The 17452-nt window shown below is 33.7% G+C and overlaps 1 protein-coding gene across 8 annotated transcripts in view; it reads left to right on the top strand.

Annotated features, from left to right (window-relative positions):
* The window catches only part of GPATCH8 (G-patch domain containing 8), a 108736-nt gene that overhangs the window by 34142 nt on the left and 57142 nt on the right, over positions 1 to 17452 (top strand). For 6 of the 8 annotated variants that reach the window (XM_074261099.1, XM_074261094.1, XM_074261092.1 and 3 more), the window contains exon 2: positions 12737 to 12811. In XM_074261099.1, coding sequence (XP_074117200.1) covers positions 12737 to 12811 — 75 coding nt within the window. Of the gene's footprint in view, positions 1 to 12736; positions 12822 to 17452 lie in introns of those variants that run through there. The other 2 variants (XM_074261095.1, XM_074261097.1) reach the window with 2 other exon arrangements.

Below are 17452 nucleotides of genomic sequence, written 5' to 3' on the forward strand. Positions count from 1 at the left end.
TTCTGGCACCTTTTCTAATTCCTCTTCTTCCAGTACCCTAAATATTCTCTTAACATCTCTATCCTTTTTTATATCATCTATACATTGACCTCAATGACTGCATTTATCAGTATGATTTCTACTTTAAGTTTCATGTAGATTATTCCCAAGTCCAATCTTGTAACTTCTGTTCCATATTTTCTTTTATTTTTAAAATTATTTTAAACATCCATTTAAAAACTTTTTTTTGTTCTGAATTCTCTCCCTCTATCCCACATTTTCACTGGTCTGTTGTAGTCTTATTTTCAAGGGATTGTGATGCACTAGGTAGTGTTGGATTTGATTCTGAAATTTCTGGATTTAAATATTGCCTCAGAAACTTATTAGCAATGGTAAAACTTTTAACTTTTCTTTGAATTTTAGTTTTTTTATGTATAAGGGAGGGAAAATTATAGCACCTCCTTCCCAGTATTATGAGGATTGAATGACAATGATGGACATAAAATTTTTGTGAATCTTAAAAGTGCTATCAGATAGGAATGCTGTGATTAACATGGATTTGCTGCCAGAGACATATTTTACCTACTTTATAACTTCTTGTTCTTGGGTTAACTCTTATTTGAAGCCATATTGATAGTTAAAATTTTCTGTGGTTAATCCACTTGAAAATACATCAAGATAGATATCACAACACTAGACCATAAGTTGAATGTATGAAGTTTTGTAACGATTAGTTTCTAATTTTTGCTTAAGCATTCTGTCCATATGGAAGAGGGAGATATCAAATCATTTCTATTAGGAATTTTTTTTGCTCTTTGAAATTATAAGTTTGTGAGGGGCAGCTAGGTGGCACAGTGGATAGAGCATCAGCCTTGAATTCAGGAGGACCCAAGTTCAAATGTGGTCTCAGACACTTGACACTTCCTAGCTGTGTGACCCTGGGCAAGTCACTTAACCCCAGCCTCAGGTTTAAAAAAAAAAAATTATAGGTTTGTGACTTTATTTTTATCTTTTAATTATTATAGCTTTTTATTTACAAGATATATGCATGGGTAATTTTTCAGCATTGATCCTTGCAAAACCTTCTGTTCTTTTTCCCTCCTTGTCCCCACCCCCTCTCCCAGATGGCAGATGTATTGATTAATACATGTTAAATATGTTAAAAGTATGTGTTAAATACAATATATGTGTGTATATATATATATATCCATATAGTTATTTTGTTACACAAGAAAAATCGGATTTAGAAATGAAGAAAATAAAAAATACGAGTGGACAAAAATAGAAGGAATGGAAATGCTATGTTGTGGTTCATATTCATTTCCCACCATTCTTTCGCTGTGTGTAGCTGGTTCTCTTCATTATTGAATAAATGGAACTGATTTGGTTCACCTTATTGTTGAAGAGAGCCATGTCCATCAGAATTGATCATGGTATAATATTGTTGTTGAAGTATATAATGATCTCTTGGTCCTTCTCATTTCACTCAGTATCAGTTCATGTAAGTTTCTCCAGGCCTTTCTGAAATCATCCTGCTGGTCATTTCTTATAGAACAATAATATTCCATAACATTCATTCACCACAATTTATTCAGCCAGTCTTCAATTGATGGGCATCCGTTCAATTTCCAGTTTCTAGCCACTACAAAAAGGGCTGCACAAACATTTTTGCACATAAAGGTCTCTTTCCCTTCTTTAAGATCTCTTTGGGATATGGTGGCTTTATTTTTAAAGAGCTGATCTAACAGTTACATTTTTCTCTAGTAGTAATTTTCCCCTTTAGTTTTCATATATTTAATTGTGGAGAGTGTACAGCTATTGGAGTAAAAGGCCAATAGGAGTAAAGTGGTTTCCAAATCAACACCTATTAGCAAATAACAGGATTCCACTTAAAGGATAAGTTTCTTGGATAGCGCCATCTTAGTTTATGTTTAAATGACTACTGCATTGTTTAATGTGTAATTGTGATGAGTTTCCCAAATTGATTCTGTGCATGGAACCAAAGTCTTTGACTTATACCTAACAAAACCTTCTGTGTATTTTAGTGCCATTGTATGCCAGCCAAATTATAATTGGCTCTAATTAGAGCTTCATAGATAGACTAGAGCATTATTTTCCTGAAGTTGAGGGAATAGGTCAGGGCTAACATTTTTATTTGTTACCTTGAATAAAGATTATCAAACGCATTTCTAGGCTGATCTTTTAAGCTGAAACCTCTGATTACTACATATGAATTACCACATATTTTATATATTAATTTAAGTAACAGTTGGCATTTAGAAAGGAAGATTTGGTCTAAAGTGATAGTCTCCAAACTTTGTTATCATCTGCCCTCCACTCTTTGCCAACCCAATTTTGTTAAACAGGTACCTTCAGGTTAGAGCTGAGGAGCCCATTCATCTGTCCACAGAAGCCTAGTCGTAGGAGTGGGAAATATATTTTTGTTGGACACAAATCCATTGTAAGCTATGGGTGACGAGAGGGTGGGATATGTGACCCAATTACCTTCCAGTTGGTTATTTGGGGTTAGACTCAGCAGTGAGGTTAGAATGATTATTATAAACAGCAATCATTAAAATTATATTTCAAAGTATTTCCTCTAAGTTCTAGAAATTGTCCAGAATTTCCAAAACATTCTGAGGGGGAAAATCAAAGGGAAAAAATTAGAGTGAGTCATTCCTACCCTAGGTTGTCAAGGACAACAGAGAAGTCTGTGAACATGCCAGGAATGGTCCTATGGAACATTCTGTTGCAAGGAGAGACTGTAACCAGGACAAGAAGAGGTCCCACATCTAGCACAGAGGGTCCTGACCTTGTACAAGATTAGGTGCCAGCTGGCAGCTCTGTTGCTTATCACTTAAGATCTGGGTCACAAATTCAGGGCGGATTGGGGACTCATTTCTAGCAGGGAAGTTCCAGGAAGAAGAAAGGTCAATGACCTTTTATACTAAGAAAATAGCAAGTTCAGAAGCTATATGGTTCTGACTCCAGGAGTTGGTTTCCTTGTCAAATCTAAAACCTGAAAGGGCTGGAATCTCAAGACCAAGAGGAACCTGCAGTAGTAGAGCTTTCCAGCTGGGTGATAATGACTGACTCCATCAGAAGTCTCCAAGAAGTTCAAGGAGGAGCAAACCCATAGATGTGTTGTTCAACTTCAAACGCAAATCAGGAACTTGCAGAACTGACTACTGTGGGAGATTTGCAAGCTTTGAGGTTCTGGCCCAAACTATCCCTAAGATGCTAGAATTATGCAATTTGATAGAAAGAAACAAGATTGAAAAGAACAGAAGCTTAGCCCAGATATTCATTCCCTCCAGAATTACAGAACATGATCTTAACATAAAGTTCTCAGTTGGGGAGTAGGTTAAAAGAATGAATAAACAACAACAAACAAAAGAGAATCCCATCATAAAAAGCTTTTTATAATGCAGAAATTAAGGGCAGTGATACTACATGGTGGATTATGCTGGGCCTAAAATCAGGAAGACCTGAATTCAAATGTCATCTCTCTATGAACCTAGCAAATCACTTTAACCGTCTTTGCCTCAATTTTTTCATCTGTAAAATGAGCTGGAAAAGGAAATAGCAAAGCATTCCAATATCTTTGCCAAGAAAATCCCTGTTGGGATCAGGAATAGTCAGACATAACTTAAAAATGATTAAATAAAAAGGATAGCATATGTGAAGTACATACATCTGGAAGATGACAACTCTAAAGTATCTATCAGGAAAGTTTAAACAAAGAGAAAAAACCATTTTGGATTTAAGTGCAACTAGAATTCCTAAAAGAAATTCCTAAAAAGAAAATTTTTTTCAAAAGAAGTTTTGTTTTTTTCTTTTTTTTTCTTTTCTTTTTTTTTTTTTTTTACAAATTAAATCAATACATTAGTGAGGGGGAAATTAGAGAAGAAATGAGTACTATGGAAGAAAGAATTGGAAAGGAAACTCAAAGCTTGAAATACAAGAAGTACAGAAATTTATCCACACAACAAATTACCTGAAAATTAGAACGGACCAATTAGAAGTTAGTGATTCTATAAGTCAATAAGAAATATCAAAGCAGAATACAGAAATTGGCAAAAACAGAAGAAAATGTAAAGTATTTCATAGAAAAGGAAAAAACCCAACTCAACTGGAAGGCAGGTCAGGGAGAGATCATCTAAGGATCATTGGACTACATAAAAGCCATAACCTACACAAGAGCTTAAATAATTCTATTTCAAGAAATGGTTAAAAGAAAACGACTCAGATCTTTTAGAACCAGAGGGCAAAGTAGAAATAAAAAGAATCCAATATTTACTTCCTGAAAGAAAACAGGAAATGAGAACTCTCAGGAAAGCCTAAAGCTTTCAATTTAAAGGGGAAAAAAAAATATTGCAAGCAAACAGAAAGAATTTAGGTACCAAGGAGTCAGTCAGGATCACACAAAATATTCAATTAATACTGGAAAGGAAAATGATTTAGAAGACAAAGGATTTAAGCTTGCTACCAAAAACAATTTAGCCAGCAAAAGTGAGTATAATCCCAGGGGGTGGAGGGATGGAGGAGTGGGGCTATGAATGGCCCTCTGTGAAGTAGAGGATTATAAAACATTCCTGATGAAAAAACAGCATTGTTTATTTTTTTTTTTTAATTTAAAAAAAAGTTTTATCATAGCTTTTTATTTACAAGATATATGCATGGGTAAATTTTTCAGCATTGACCCTTGCAAAAATATTCGGTTTCAACTTTTCCCCTCCTTCCCCCTACTCCCTCCCCTAGATGGCAGGTAGACCAATACATGTTAAATATGTTAAAGTATATGTTAAATACAATATATGTATACATATACATACAGCGCAGAAAATCAAGATTATCAAAAGAGTTTATGAGGGGAAATATATTACAAAATATGTTCTAAAACAATAATGATCAAATCTAAGAATTGAATTTTTGATTGGTCCTAAATATTTTTCAAACAACTTTGTAGAAATATGTTCCACTAACACAGGATTCATATATTGTGATAAATTGTGATATTCTTTATCATTGTTTTATAAGAAATGATCAGCCAGGATGGTTTCAGAGAGCTTGGAGAGACTTAGATGAACTCTGATGCTGAATGGGGTGAGCAGAATCAGGAGATCATTATACAGGGCAACAAGATTATGTGATGATCAATTCTGATGGACGTGCCTCTTTTCAACTACTAGGTGATTCAGGCCAGTTCCAATAGTCTTGTGATAAAGAGAGCCATCTGCACCCAGAGAGAGGACTGTGAACACTAAGTTTGCATCACAGCATAGTATTTTCACTTTTTTGTTGTTGTTTGTTTATTTTCTTTCTCATTTTTCCCTTTTTGATCAGATTTTTCTTTTATAGCATGACGATTATGGGAAAATATATAAAAGAATTGCATATATTTAAGGGAGGGAGAAAAATCTGGAACACAAGGTTTTGCAAGGGTGAATGTTCACAAATATCTATATATTTTGAAAATAAAAATATCTTTAAAAATAAAATAACTACATATTAAAAACAAACAAACAAAAAGAATCAAGAATCAGAGTTAATCATCACATTGTTGCTGTGTACCTTGTTCTCTTGGTTTTGTTCACTTCACAGCATCAGTTCTCATCACATTTAAAATGAAAGGAATATCTGTAGTTGTCTTGGGCCTAGTTTACTTGCTTTTCTGGATAGTTTTTCACTTATTGTTAATATCAACAATTTGGAAGGTAACATTCCAGTTTTGCATAATTAATATGAGCTTGAATCTTTCTGCTTTCTGCTTTGTTCATTATAATAGGTAGTGTCTGTGGTAAAGGCAGGAATTGAGATCAGACCCTGCTTCAGATCTTGTTTAACTTTGTAACATTAGACAATTTGCTTAGCCTTTCCGAATCTGTTGCCTTACCTAAAATTGGTATATTAAACACCTATCTTACTGGATTATTATTGGGATCAAGCTCTTTGCAATCTTAAATACTTAGTATATAAAAATAATAGATAAATATTTCAAATGCTTTGGGATAGTGGTAGTCCAATAACAAATATTTAACAAATAAATAACTGTCCAATTGATTGTGTGGTGGAGGTGTTGAAATGAATATGGTAGTTGTAGTTTCTGATGTTAAAGGTGAAAGGGTAGTTGTTTTATTAATCAGTTGAATGGAATGCTGGATGAGAGGAATATCAGAGCCTCACCACTCTTAGCAAATGTTTTCCTATAGAATCTTGTGAGCTTAATATGGGGTTTATCTATGAAATGTTTTTGGTTTTCAAGAGACAAGGTTTTCAGTTTATTCTGTACTAAACAAGATTTCATTAAAACATTTCTAGATATCTCCTGAAAGTGTGATTTGATTTGTTATTTGCTAATATTTCTTCTCTTCCCCTTTCTTCTGAATTTTTGCACAAGGAAAATGGGGTATAAGGATCAATAATTACAAAATGTGTAAAGCAGTAATCTAAAAAATAGACAAATTCTGTCATAGCTAATAGCAATATCTTGTTTAAAGTAATATCAAGGAGTGTAAGTTGCAGAGTAAGAGTATATAAAAAGAGCGCATTAAATAATAGAATATTGCTGATTTTTAGCATTCATTTTATAAATGTTCCAGGCCCCTTACTTCTCTTTCTCCAACTGAGTTGGTTCCCTGTGACCTCATCAACAGTAGTTCAGAAAGAGAGAAGGACTTATACATAATAAAACAAGCAGAATCAGGAAAAAAAACAATTTACAGGGTAACTACAATAATACATCAAGAATTATGTACCTTAGGGCAATAATAATGAATAAACAGTGTGTGTGTGTGTGTGTGTGTGTGTGTGTGTGTGTGTGTGTGTGTGTGTGTTTATAAGGGAGTATTCCTATTTGGTGGGTGTAGGGAAAGTAAGGAGGAAAAGTGGGAGAGAGGGAGGGAAATACGGGGAAAGAACAGGGAGAGGGGAAGAAAGTAGCATTAATAAAACATTGAAAACAAGATTCAGATGGACATACAAATGAGGATACTCTGCTGCAGCACACACACACACATACATACAAATGGTGAGGTAAATACCTCAATAGGATTAATTAAGGTCTAGTGGCAGGATTAGGGTACAGGGAGTCACATGGAGCTCCCCTGCAACTCCTTAGGATTCGGCGCAAGGTTACAAAGTTAAATCAGGTCTAGTGGCAGCGAGAGTCCCGTGTAAAAGAATTTACAGGCCCGAAAACCTAGATTGATAAAAAGAGATTTATTGCAAGGTTTGGAAGCAAGGTTAAAGTCTGGTTAGAAAAAGGCATTAGATTGAGGAAGATATACGCTGAAAGAGGTGGGACAGAGAGTCTCTGATGCAAAGCATCTTTGCTGTCATCTTTCAATTCTCTGACAAGGGATGATTCCACCTTGGCTGTTTTATCTGTTTCAAGAAGCCTGGGGCAGTGGGCAAATTCTTGGCGGGCTTTTCAGATTAGGAAGAAACTGTTTTGGGGGAAACCTGAGCAGATAGTTGGGGGTTGAGAAAATCCAAGCCAGCTCAGATCTGGTGGGGGGGCTGGGTACAGCCCAAATTGGCTCAGATACAGATCTTGTAAATCAAAGGTCAGTCCCAAAGAAAGTTGTAGATCAGACAAGGAATCTTAAAGGAGACTACGCCCCGCATCACTGTCTGCCCACTTTTGTTTATTCTTTTAATGATTCATTGATATTTTCTTAATCTGTTATGCTTTCATTCTCAGGCTTTTGTCTATGGCAAATTTCCAGTAGTAAATCCACTCAAAAGTGATCCTTGGTCTCAAAACGTTTGGATTAAATGACTTCTAATTTACTATTAGTTATATCATGTCTCCCCTAAGATATGCTTAATATCTAAAAATCTTATCATTTTGGAGAGATTGATCTTTGCTAGAAAACACCTCAGCACTCTAAGTTGCTCCTCTAATTGAAGAGCTGGAATGAATGGAGCAATGAAGTCTTTCCTTTATATAGAAGGCTCAGATTTCTTCATTAAATTTCACTATTTACTGTTTTGCTTGGTTTTGATTCGCTGAACATCATACCTCATCCCTGGGTACCTGCTGGCGCTCACCCCTGTCCTCCCACCTCTTCCTTAGTTTCTTTTAGTTTGTAAGCTTCTTGATGGCAGAGAATATCTTTCTTTCTCTTAATGTTTGTTGATTATTGACATTCACTTTGTAATCTTAACATTACCTCGGTACCACTGGAATATACAGATTGTCCATCACATCCCATGTTTTTATAACATAACTTTTTTGATCTCTTCCTGCTTCAAGCTAGACCTTGGACTCCGCCCTCCAATCTCTAGGCTCCAAGTTGTGAGGTTTCACCTTATCTTGGAACCACCATACCACTTAAGCATCTCCAAGCCATGCATATACATTTACCTTTTGACCTTACCCTTTAAGTTTTATGTTTTTACTTCGTGTTTTATAATATTTATTAAATGATTGGTGCCATGCATTGTGCTAGATTGTGAGCTCCTCAAGGACATGGACTATCTTTTGGCTTTGTTTCTAAAGTCCTTTGCGAAAGCCTTGTCATAGTAAGCACTTAATAAATATTTACTAACTGTGAATACAAATGCAAGCAAGCAAAACAGACTCTACCCTCAAGGAGCTTATCTTATAATAATAGCATCATTTCATATAAGTCTTCCCAGGTTTTCCTAAAACTACCTATAGCAGGGGTTCTTGACCTTTTTTGCATCATGGGTGCTTTTGATCAATGAAATCTATGTGCCATTTCAGAATATGTATATTTAGAATGTATAAAATAATCCCGTGAGGGGCAGCTAGATGGCGCAGTGTATAGAGCGCCAACGGTGAAGTCAGGAGGATCTGAGTTAAAATGTGACCTCAGATATTTAACACTTTCTAGCTGTCTGATCCTGGGCAAGTCACTTAACCCCAAATGTCTGAGGAAAAATAATAATAATAATCTTAATAATATATAGGATTACAAAGAAAACCAATTGATATAATTATCAAAACTTTTTTTAAAATGTTCATAAGTCCTAGGTTATTATTAACTCTTTCACTTAAAGTTTATTGAGTAGAGGAACAGCATGATCAGATCAAAATACTTCAGGAAAAAATCACTTTGGCAAGTCAGAAACTATTGCCATAATTCATGCCCGTAGTGCCCTAGGATGGTGGCACTAATGAGTAGAAGTTGTGGGGCAGAAATGGCCAGGACTTAGAATCTGTTTGAATATGAGGAATTGAGGAAAATGTAGTTTTGAGCCTAGGTAATTGGAAGGATGTTGAGGCCCTCCACAGAAATTAGTGAAGCTTGGAGAAGAGGGCTACGTTTTAGACTTAAATGAGTTTTTAATTAGTTTGAGCTAAGGAGAGAGAAGGGGACTGTATAGCCAAACTGAGGCTCATACAAAAAACCTGAGGAGCCTACAGGGAACTCTTCATTTCTTCCATTGCCAAATAGTCGGGTCCTGTGCTCTAGACTAAATGATGTAGTAAATGGGGAGATCATTAAACTGGGAATTTCTGCAAGTAATTGCATAACCTTTTTGTCTGTTTCCCTAACCTATAAAATGGAGTTAATGATATTTGCACTACCTACCATTACAGACTTGTGATGAAAGTGCTTTGTAAACTGCAAAATATAATATTAATATATATTTATGTCTTATATATATTATATTATTTCCAGGTTATAAAATTCAAAGGTACATGAGCTAGAAAAGTATGAAGTACTTTTCTGTAGTTTTTGTTGGTAAAATTGCTAGCGGTCACATTTCTGTAGTGCCCAGTATTTATTTGTTAAGATCTAGAAAAGGCCTATTCCTGAAAAACAAATTACCTTTTGTACTATGAGGTGTCAGCAAAATCAATGGCAACAGGCAATGAGTGCTTTAGGAGATAGTGTCTATGGAGGGGAAGGTGCAATTGAATTGAAATTGAGAGTATATATATTTTGTTATATTAATCCATTTTTAAAAAAATCTTTTAAAGGGTTAGTACTGAGAATGAAGTCCTTTCTACCTGAGTTGATTTGCTAGAATTCTTTTTCTCTGTCTCTTTCTTAGATTGATTATTTTCGAGTAAGAAGCATTGAACTCTCCCTTTTAGCAAAGTAAAACCATTAACATTAAGCAAAACAAAATCTCTAATGGTAGAATTGCTGTAGTCCATTTTACCTCTCTGAGGAGGAAAGTGTTTCTGTTCAAGATTACAATTGCTTTTTGCCATTAATCTGAGACTGGGCCCTTTTAGTGTTACCTTTACATTATTGTTCTCTTGGTTCTTCTTTCTAAACTCTGTCATATATCAATCTTAATGTTTCTCTGCGTTCTCATTTCTTATAGTGCATTGTATTACAAATTTCATAGTTTCTTCAGAAACTTCTTAAAAACAAGTGAAAACTTAAAGGTATTTGTTCATTCTTTTATTTTTATTTGGAAAGATCAATTTGCTTATGCTATTTAGGACAGTGGTGACAAACTTAAAATAGAAACTGATCCCTATTGTCTATGTTGTATTATATTTTTAAGCATATTTCCCAGTTACATTTTAATCTGACTTGGCAGAATTTGAACCTCACCCACATACCAATTTTTTTATGATATGATTTCTTTTTTTAAATCATCTCCTTTATTATTTCTTTTTTTTAAATTTTTTAAAATTAATTTTATGATTATAACTTTTTTTGGCAGTACATTTGCATGGGTAATTTTTTTTTACATTATCCCTTGTACTCAACTTCTGTTCCGAATTTTCCCCTCCTTCCCTCTACTCCCATCCCTAGATGACAGTCAATCCCATACATGTTAAATGTGTTACAGTATATCCTAGATACAATATATGTGTGCAAAACCAAATTTCTTGTTGCACAGTAAGAATTGGATTCAGAAGGAAAAGTAACCTGAGAAGAAAGACAATAGTGCATACAGTTTACACTCAATTCCTAGTGTTCCTTCTCTGGGTATAGCTGATTCTGTCCATCATTAATCAACTGGAACTGAATTAGATCTTCTCTGTGTTGAAGATATATGATATGGTTTCTAAGAATGTATTGCAGAGAAGAAATGTGACATTAACCCATCCTGTGAGCTGGAGCTGGGAGGAAGTTTTTGCAAACTTTCCCTTTTTTAGACCAAATAAATACCATCAGAGATAAATGTTTTATTTTTTTTTTAAGTTAAATAAAATTATTAAAATATAAATTACTCTTTTAAAAATATTGAATTAATAGAATTTTGGCATTATGTAGTTTCTTATTGAATAATACAACAATTGTGGAAAGTTCATTGATTTTAAAAAATTTTAGAGTGCTCTCATACTCAAAAAATGTCGGTAATCATTGGTATTAAAGGAAAGAATACTCACTGTGTTTTAATATTTGGAGACCTGACTTCCAACTCTCTCTGTTATTAATTGGATGTGTGAATTATGTCATCTCACTGTGATGATCTATTAAAAAACATTTAGATAATCTAGATAATTAGATAAGTATATCTAATAAGATGTTTTATCTATAAAATAAGGGAATTGGCCTTGATCTCTAAGGGTCCTTCAAGCTCACAATTTCAGGATTTGATGGTTGATATCAATGATTCCAGTTTGCCTTGACTTTATTAGGTATTTGCTTAGCTATCTATTTAGGGAATTTGAATGAATTTTTTAATAGACTGAGAATGACAAAGAAAGCTACTCCCCAAATAAGAAAATAGATCACTTTGCATTTCTTTCAAGTCTGTAGCTCTAGAATTTCAAGTTAGAAATATAAACTGGAAGTAGCTCTTGAAAATATTACTAGTTAATACTGCTTCTGGTGGTAAAATTTTTTAAAAAATTAAATATATACAGTAAATTCTCAATTCTTAATGGCCAAAATTTTGTTTTCTTTGAATATTTTACCAGCTTCAGATCACAGATTTTGAGTGATAAGTTCTAAGTTATCATGTATAAAAATTAAAGCATATCCAAAGAAGAGATATTAGAGGGAACTTCTTTTTTTGGGGGGGGAGGATGGATGAGAGGGTCCTAACACAGGGGACAATGGATCACTTCTTATAATGTCAGAATTGTTTGGTATGTTGTTTAGTTTTGCTGAATTGCATTTTAAAATTAAGTTATTTGTTTAAAAGAATGGCTTTTACAGGGAGGAGTGATATAGTTAGAAATATAGGTGATACAAAATTAAAACATTGTAATAAAATCTTTTTACTTGGAAAGTCCTCCATGAACTCAAGCAAAATGAAATGTGTGACATACAAAGCAATAGCAATGTTGTGAGATGATTAACTATGAATGACTTCACTATTGTCAGCAATACAGTGATCCATGACTGCTCTAAAGAACTTAGGATGAAAAATGCAATCCATGCCCAGAGAAAGAACTGGTTGTGCCTGAATGCAGATTAAAGCATACTTTTTTTTTTCTTTTTCTTTAGGATTTTTCTGGGGGAGGGGAATCTGTTTTCTTTAACAATATGACTTTGCATAACTTCACATGTGCTTTCTTAAGGGGGGGAGGGTAGGCAGGAAGGGAGAGAATCTGGAATTCAAAAGTTTAAAAATGTTTTTTTAAAAATTGGTTTTACATGTAACTGGGAAAATATTTTGAGAGCTGAGAGTCTGAGTAGCATGTTTAATTTTTTTTTAAAGCCTTAATTTTTGTAGTTTATTTTCAGATGTCTATATCCTAAAAAGAAAATAATAATCAGCAGGCTAAGATTACTTTTTTGGAGTAGGAAATAAATTTTTAAAATTTATTTACCTTTTAAAGATAACTGTAGCAATTCTCCTACAGGGTAATCACTTCGATCAGTATGAAGAAGGACACTTGGAGATTGAACAAGCATCACTAGACAAACCTATAGAATCGGTAAGATGTTGTGTTTATTTTTTGGGCCACCAACAAACTAGATAGCGTTCGGATGGTATTTGATGTGAATGCAGTTAAAGTTATGGATTGTGACAGTGTAGAGTTACTATTCTCTAGTCTGGTCTTTAATCTAATTGGGTTGGGGGTATAGGCTAGTATTTATTTTGGGTTCATAATTTAAAGCATTTACAAATTATTATTATTTTAATGACAATGTATCATTTAATATCAATAAAGGTAGCAGGATTTAAGCTCTTTTTCTCTTTCCCCCTCCCCTCCCCCCTGAAAATTTAAGGATTAAAATGTATTTTGATCCTTTTAAACTTTTTATTCATTTATTTACTTTTGCTTAAGCTATGTAACTTTCCCATTGAAAACAGTAAAGGATGGTAAATGTGTATTTGTTGGATTAATAAAATCCATATAAATGAGAACAGAATAGCTGAGTAATTTTATTTTGTGTTTTTCCCCCCATACCTCCCTGCTTCGTTTTGGATATAATTGAATCCGTTTCAAAATAGATGAAGTTTTTTTCCTAGTTTTTAAAAAATTCTGGATTTTTAAAACCTAGTTTGAATATCTCATTGTTGCCTTCCAATGCCATAAAACATAGAAAAACACCTAAATCTGTGATTATGTCAGCTCTCAGTATTGGTAACAAATAGGTTTAGCCTCATTCTCAAGAATGGAGAATATGTGTTTAGTTGTTTTTCAGTCATATCTGTCTCTTCTCAACCTGTTTTGGGTTTGCTTGGCAAAAATCTTGGAGTGATTTGCCATTTCCTTCTCCACCTTATTAGTTTATAGATGAAGAAACAGACAAACAGGATCACAGAAGCTAATAAGTTTCTGAGGCCAGATTTGATCAGGAAAATGGCTCTTCCTCACTTTAAGCCCTGTATTCTCTACACTGTACCACTTAGCTATTTCTGGGAGAATACATAATAAAACTTTTAATGGAATAATGAATGGCATAGTGTTAACATTTTAATCAATCCTGGATTTTTTTTTCTTTTTAAAGACTGAGATTATCGTTGTTTTCCAAAAGAAAAAAAAATTTAGTTATTCTATATGATAGCACTATAGTGTCTCTTAAATTTTCGTTTTTCACAAAACTGCAACATTAGCAAAGGATCAACATGCATTTATATTCCTACTTAGGATTGGTGTTATGTATGTTTGTGTGTGTGTTTAGATGTTTACAGAAATTTACACAACTTGGGGTGTTCGACATTTTTCTTCCACAGCAGTTGGCCCATATTAGCTAAGCAGCCATGATCTGGTTTGTATTGCACGGTCTGCCTTTTTTTTTTTTCTTTTTTTTTCTTTTTTTTTTCTTTTCTTTTTTTTTTTTAATTAAGTTTAATTTTTTTATTTCTTCTCTAGGGTTTCTTTTCTTCCCACTTCCCTTCTTATTTCTGTTCTTCTGGTCCAGTGAACACTGCATATAGTACCTTCTGTCTTAATGTGCTGGCATGACGCTAGTCTTAGGCATGGCAGTAATTGATGACGCATGTGATAATGCTGCAGAGGGAGAATTCACATCTGATGTGCTAAACATCCTATTCTTGTGTTTTGAAGTAAGATTTTTAATTGACATGCCAAGCCCCCTATAAATTTCATGAGAAAGAACTAACATTACTGTCTTGTTCTATGCTACCCTGGAAATCTTCACCAAGTTATTCAAATGATATCTATACCAATCTTGCACTTAGAAGAAGACCCTCCCCTTTACCCTCCCATTTGATAATGTTTTGAATATACATGTTAATGGTTAAAATTTAAAGGATAGTTAGATGAGGGAAGCCTGGGCATATCTGTAATACAGAGTTGCTTAATACTTTAAATAAGGTTTTAATTCATTGCAGGTTCTCTGTACTGACCACAGATATGATAACTGAATTTGCAGCCCTGAGTATTCATTATTAATATGCCCATCTTAACTGAAAGATTTTTTTAAAAGTACTAAATCAGATAATATTTTAAATTTGTTAAGGCTTCTTTTAAGATTGAACATTTATATTGATTGGAGCTTACTTTCTCTCTTGTCCTGTGGCAGGTATGGCTAATATTTCACCAACCACAGTTTCTTTATTGAGGGGCCAGTTTGTTTTTTAAAAATTTCAGAATTCAAGACATGAATTCTAGTTCCTATTGTGAGGAGGGGAACACTTTCAAATGACAATCCATTGAATTTCTGTTGTTTAAGGACAGAGGTAGAATGCTATGCATTATTTATAAATTGGAATTAACTTACCTGTCCAAATAACAAAAGGTATTTTATTTTAACCATAACAAAGAAATATTGACATTTCTGAATTCCAAATTCTCAATGATAGCAATAATGATTATAGCCATTATGCTATCTTAGAATTCCCAGGGACTAATGGTATTGTAAAGCTTGGTGTTTATCTGTTGAATTCAGATCTGTCTCTGCAGCAATATCTATTTGAGAGGTGCTGATTATTTTGCTACAGCATGCAACTCAAAGGTGGCTGGAAGTATGCAGGTTTGGGAGTCTACAGATCATTACAAGGTCCTAAAAGTCTAGTGAAATAAAGCATTTTTTTTCCCTTAAAAATATTCTGCAATATGTGGTAACCATGAAAGACTGTGCAGTTTATGTGTTTGTGAGTGTAGAATGAAGGTCTTGTCGTTGCTTTTTTAAGAGAGTGTATGTGAAGCAAAGCTACCCCAAGCTGGGAATAAAAATTCAGAAGTGTAATAATGCAGTATACCTTTGGATAGCTTCTAAAGCCTTACACATTCAATCATTAAAATGTTAGATCTTTCATTTTTTATAGTGTAAGAAAATACATAATAATAGGCAGTTCTGAATTATTTCACAATCTTTGATTAAAGGGTATCCACTCCTCCTCCCAAACACATTTATAAATATCTCTAGTAAGATTCCAGGTGACCTTTCTAAAATAAGTCTTTAGAAAATAATTAAGATTGCTTAATAGGTGACTGAATTATCTACCTTGAGTTAAAGGGATCAAAATAAAATTCTAAAGATAAGACTTTTTTATATGCCAGTTACTAAAAAATAACTTGAAATCTTGATTTAAAAAAAAAAGTCATCAGTACTATATGGATTTCACATATTTAAAGTTGATATGCAAAGAAAAAATATATTAATTTTATCTAAAGCGATAGTTTGAGTGCTGGAGCCATTTGAATCCCACAATGACCTTGAATTGTATTTTTCTCAATTCTTAAATGATGTCAGAGAGTAGAGCCTAAATTAAGCTGTCCTTGTACAAATTAAATTGCATATCTTTTGTTAGTTTGTACTTGTATACATTTAACTAATAAAATTCTTTCCCCAGAGCAGTCAGCAGTCTTTGAAAAATCCTTAGACTCCAGTTACTGCTTTTTGGGGAAAATGAGCCTTGTCTATTCAGCTAGAGTTTTAAGAAACTATATGCAATTGAATTTTATTACTTTAAACTTCGAAGTTTAGTTTTTGCATATCTTTTTGAATCTGTGGACTCCATTAAATCCAAAGTGTATTGAGACTACTGACTTGACATTTAGCAGTGGCCATATGTGGATTGCACTATAAATAATGTGCTTCTTGGAGCTGAATGGTGTAGCATTACTATTTGGCTTTTCTCTCTAGTCTTCATTGTGTCATCTGTAGTGAGCTCTAGGTTTTGTTTTGGGAATCTTTTACAACTTCTTGTTTGCATGGGTTCACCCAGTAGCATCCAGTCCTTGCTTATGAATTTCTCAGTACACAGTCAGCAAAGCTTACAATCCACTCAAGAGGTTTGCCAATTTTTTTTTGGGGGGGGGGGTCAGTTTTGAAAATGAGCTAATTAAATTAAGCTTATTTGCTTAATATCAATGTGGCTATCAACTGAATTAGAATTTAATATGGAACTAAGTTTAGCTTGTTATTTACCTATATTTGATTTTACTTGATTTATTTATTTTTTTTAATCACTGACACTTGAAATCAGATCTTCATAAATTTTGATTCATATTTTAGCATTTCTCCAGAGTTCTTGTTGCATAGATTGGTACTGTTAAAAGTGGTCACGCACAGTTTCATGGAGCAGAGTGAAGTCCTAAGAATTTATCTCTTGGAATATAATTCATAAACAAAAATACTGAGTAAATGTTTAAAGAATTGGGATTGCATAATGTTCATTTCTAGTATTAAATGATAATTAATTTTTTTAAAATGTAAGTAAATGCTTCATGCTTTCAAGAATTTTACCATATAAATTTTCTTATTTCTCCTTAAAAACACCTCCTCAGCACAATCTCCCTCTCCTCTCCCCATATAAAAAAGGCATGAAATGAGAGAATATGAACTAAAAAATAATGTAAATCCATTTATGCATTGGTTCAGAAATGCAAAAAAGTAGGAACCCACCAAGATATAACCTTCATGAAAAGAATTTGGATTCTTATCCCAAATTCTGTATCAGCCGGTGCTAGAAGTGTGTTATGGTCCACTTTTCCTAAAGTGACATTGAATATAGATTGTCAGCATCCAAATTATATATATAGATAATAACACACACTAAAGAAGTGTGAAAATTGATCTGCTCCATTGGATCCTGTGAAAAACTGACATGGGGAAAACATGCATACCTGCATTATCTTATTTATCACACTAGTTAAGGA

Source organism: Sminthopsis crassicaudata, chromosome 4, assembly GCF_048593235.1.
Source record: "Sminthopsis crassicaudata isolate SCR6 chromosome 4, ASM4859323v1, whole genome shotgun sequence".
NCBI lineage: Eukaryota > Metazoa > Chordata > Mammalia > Dasyuromorphia > Dasyuridae > Sminthopsis > Sminthopsis crassicaudata.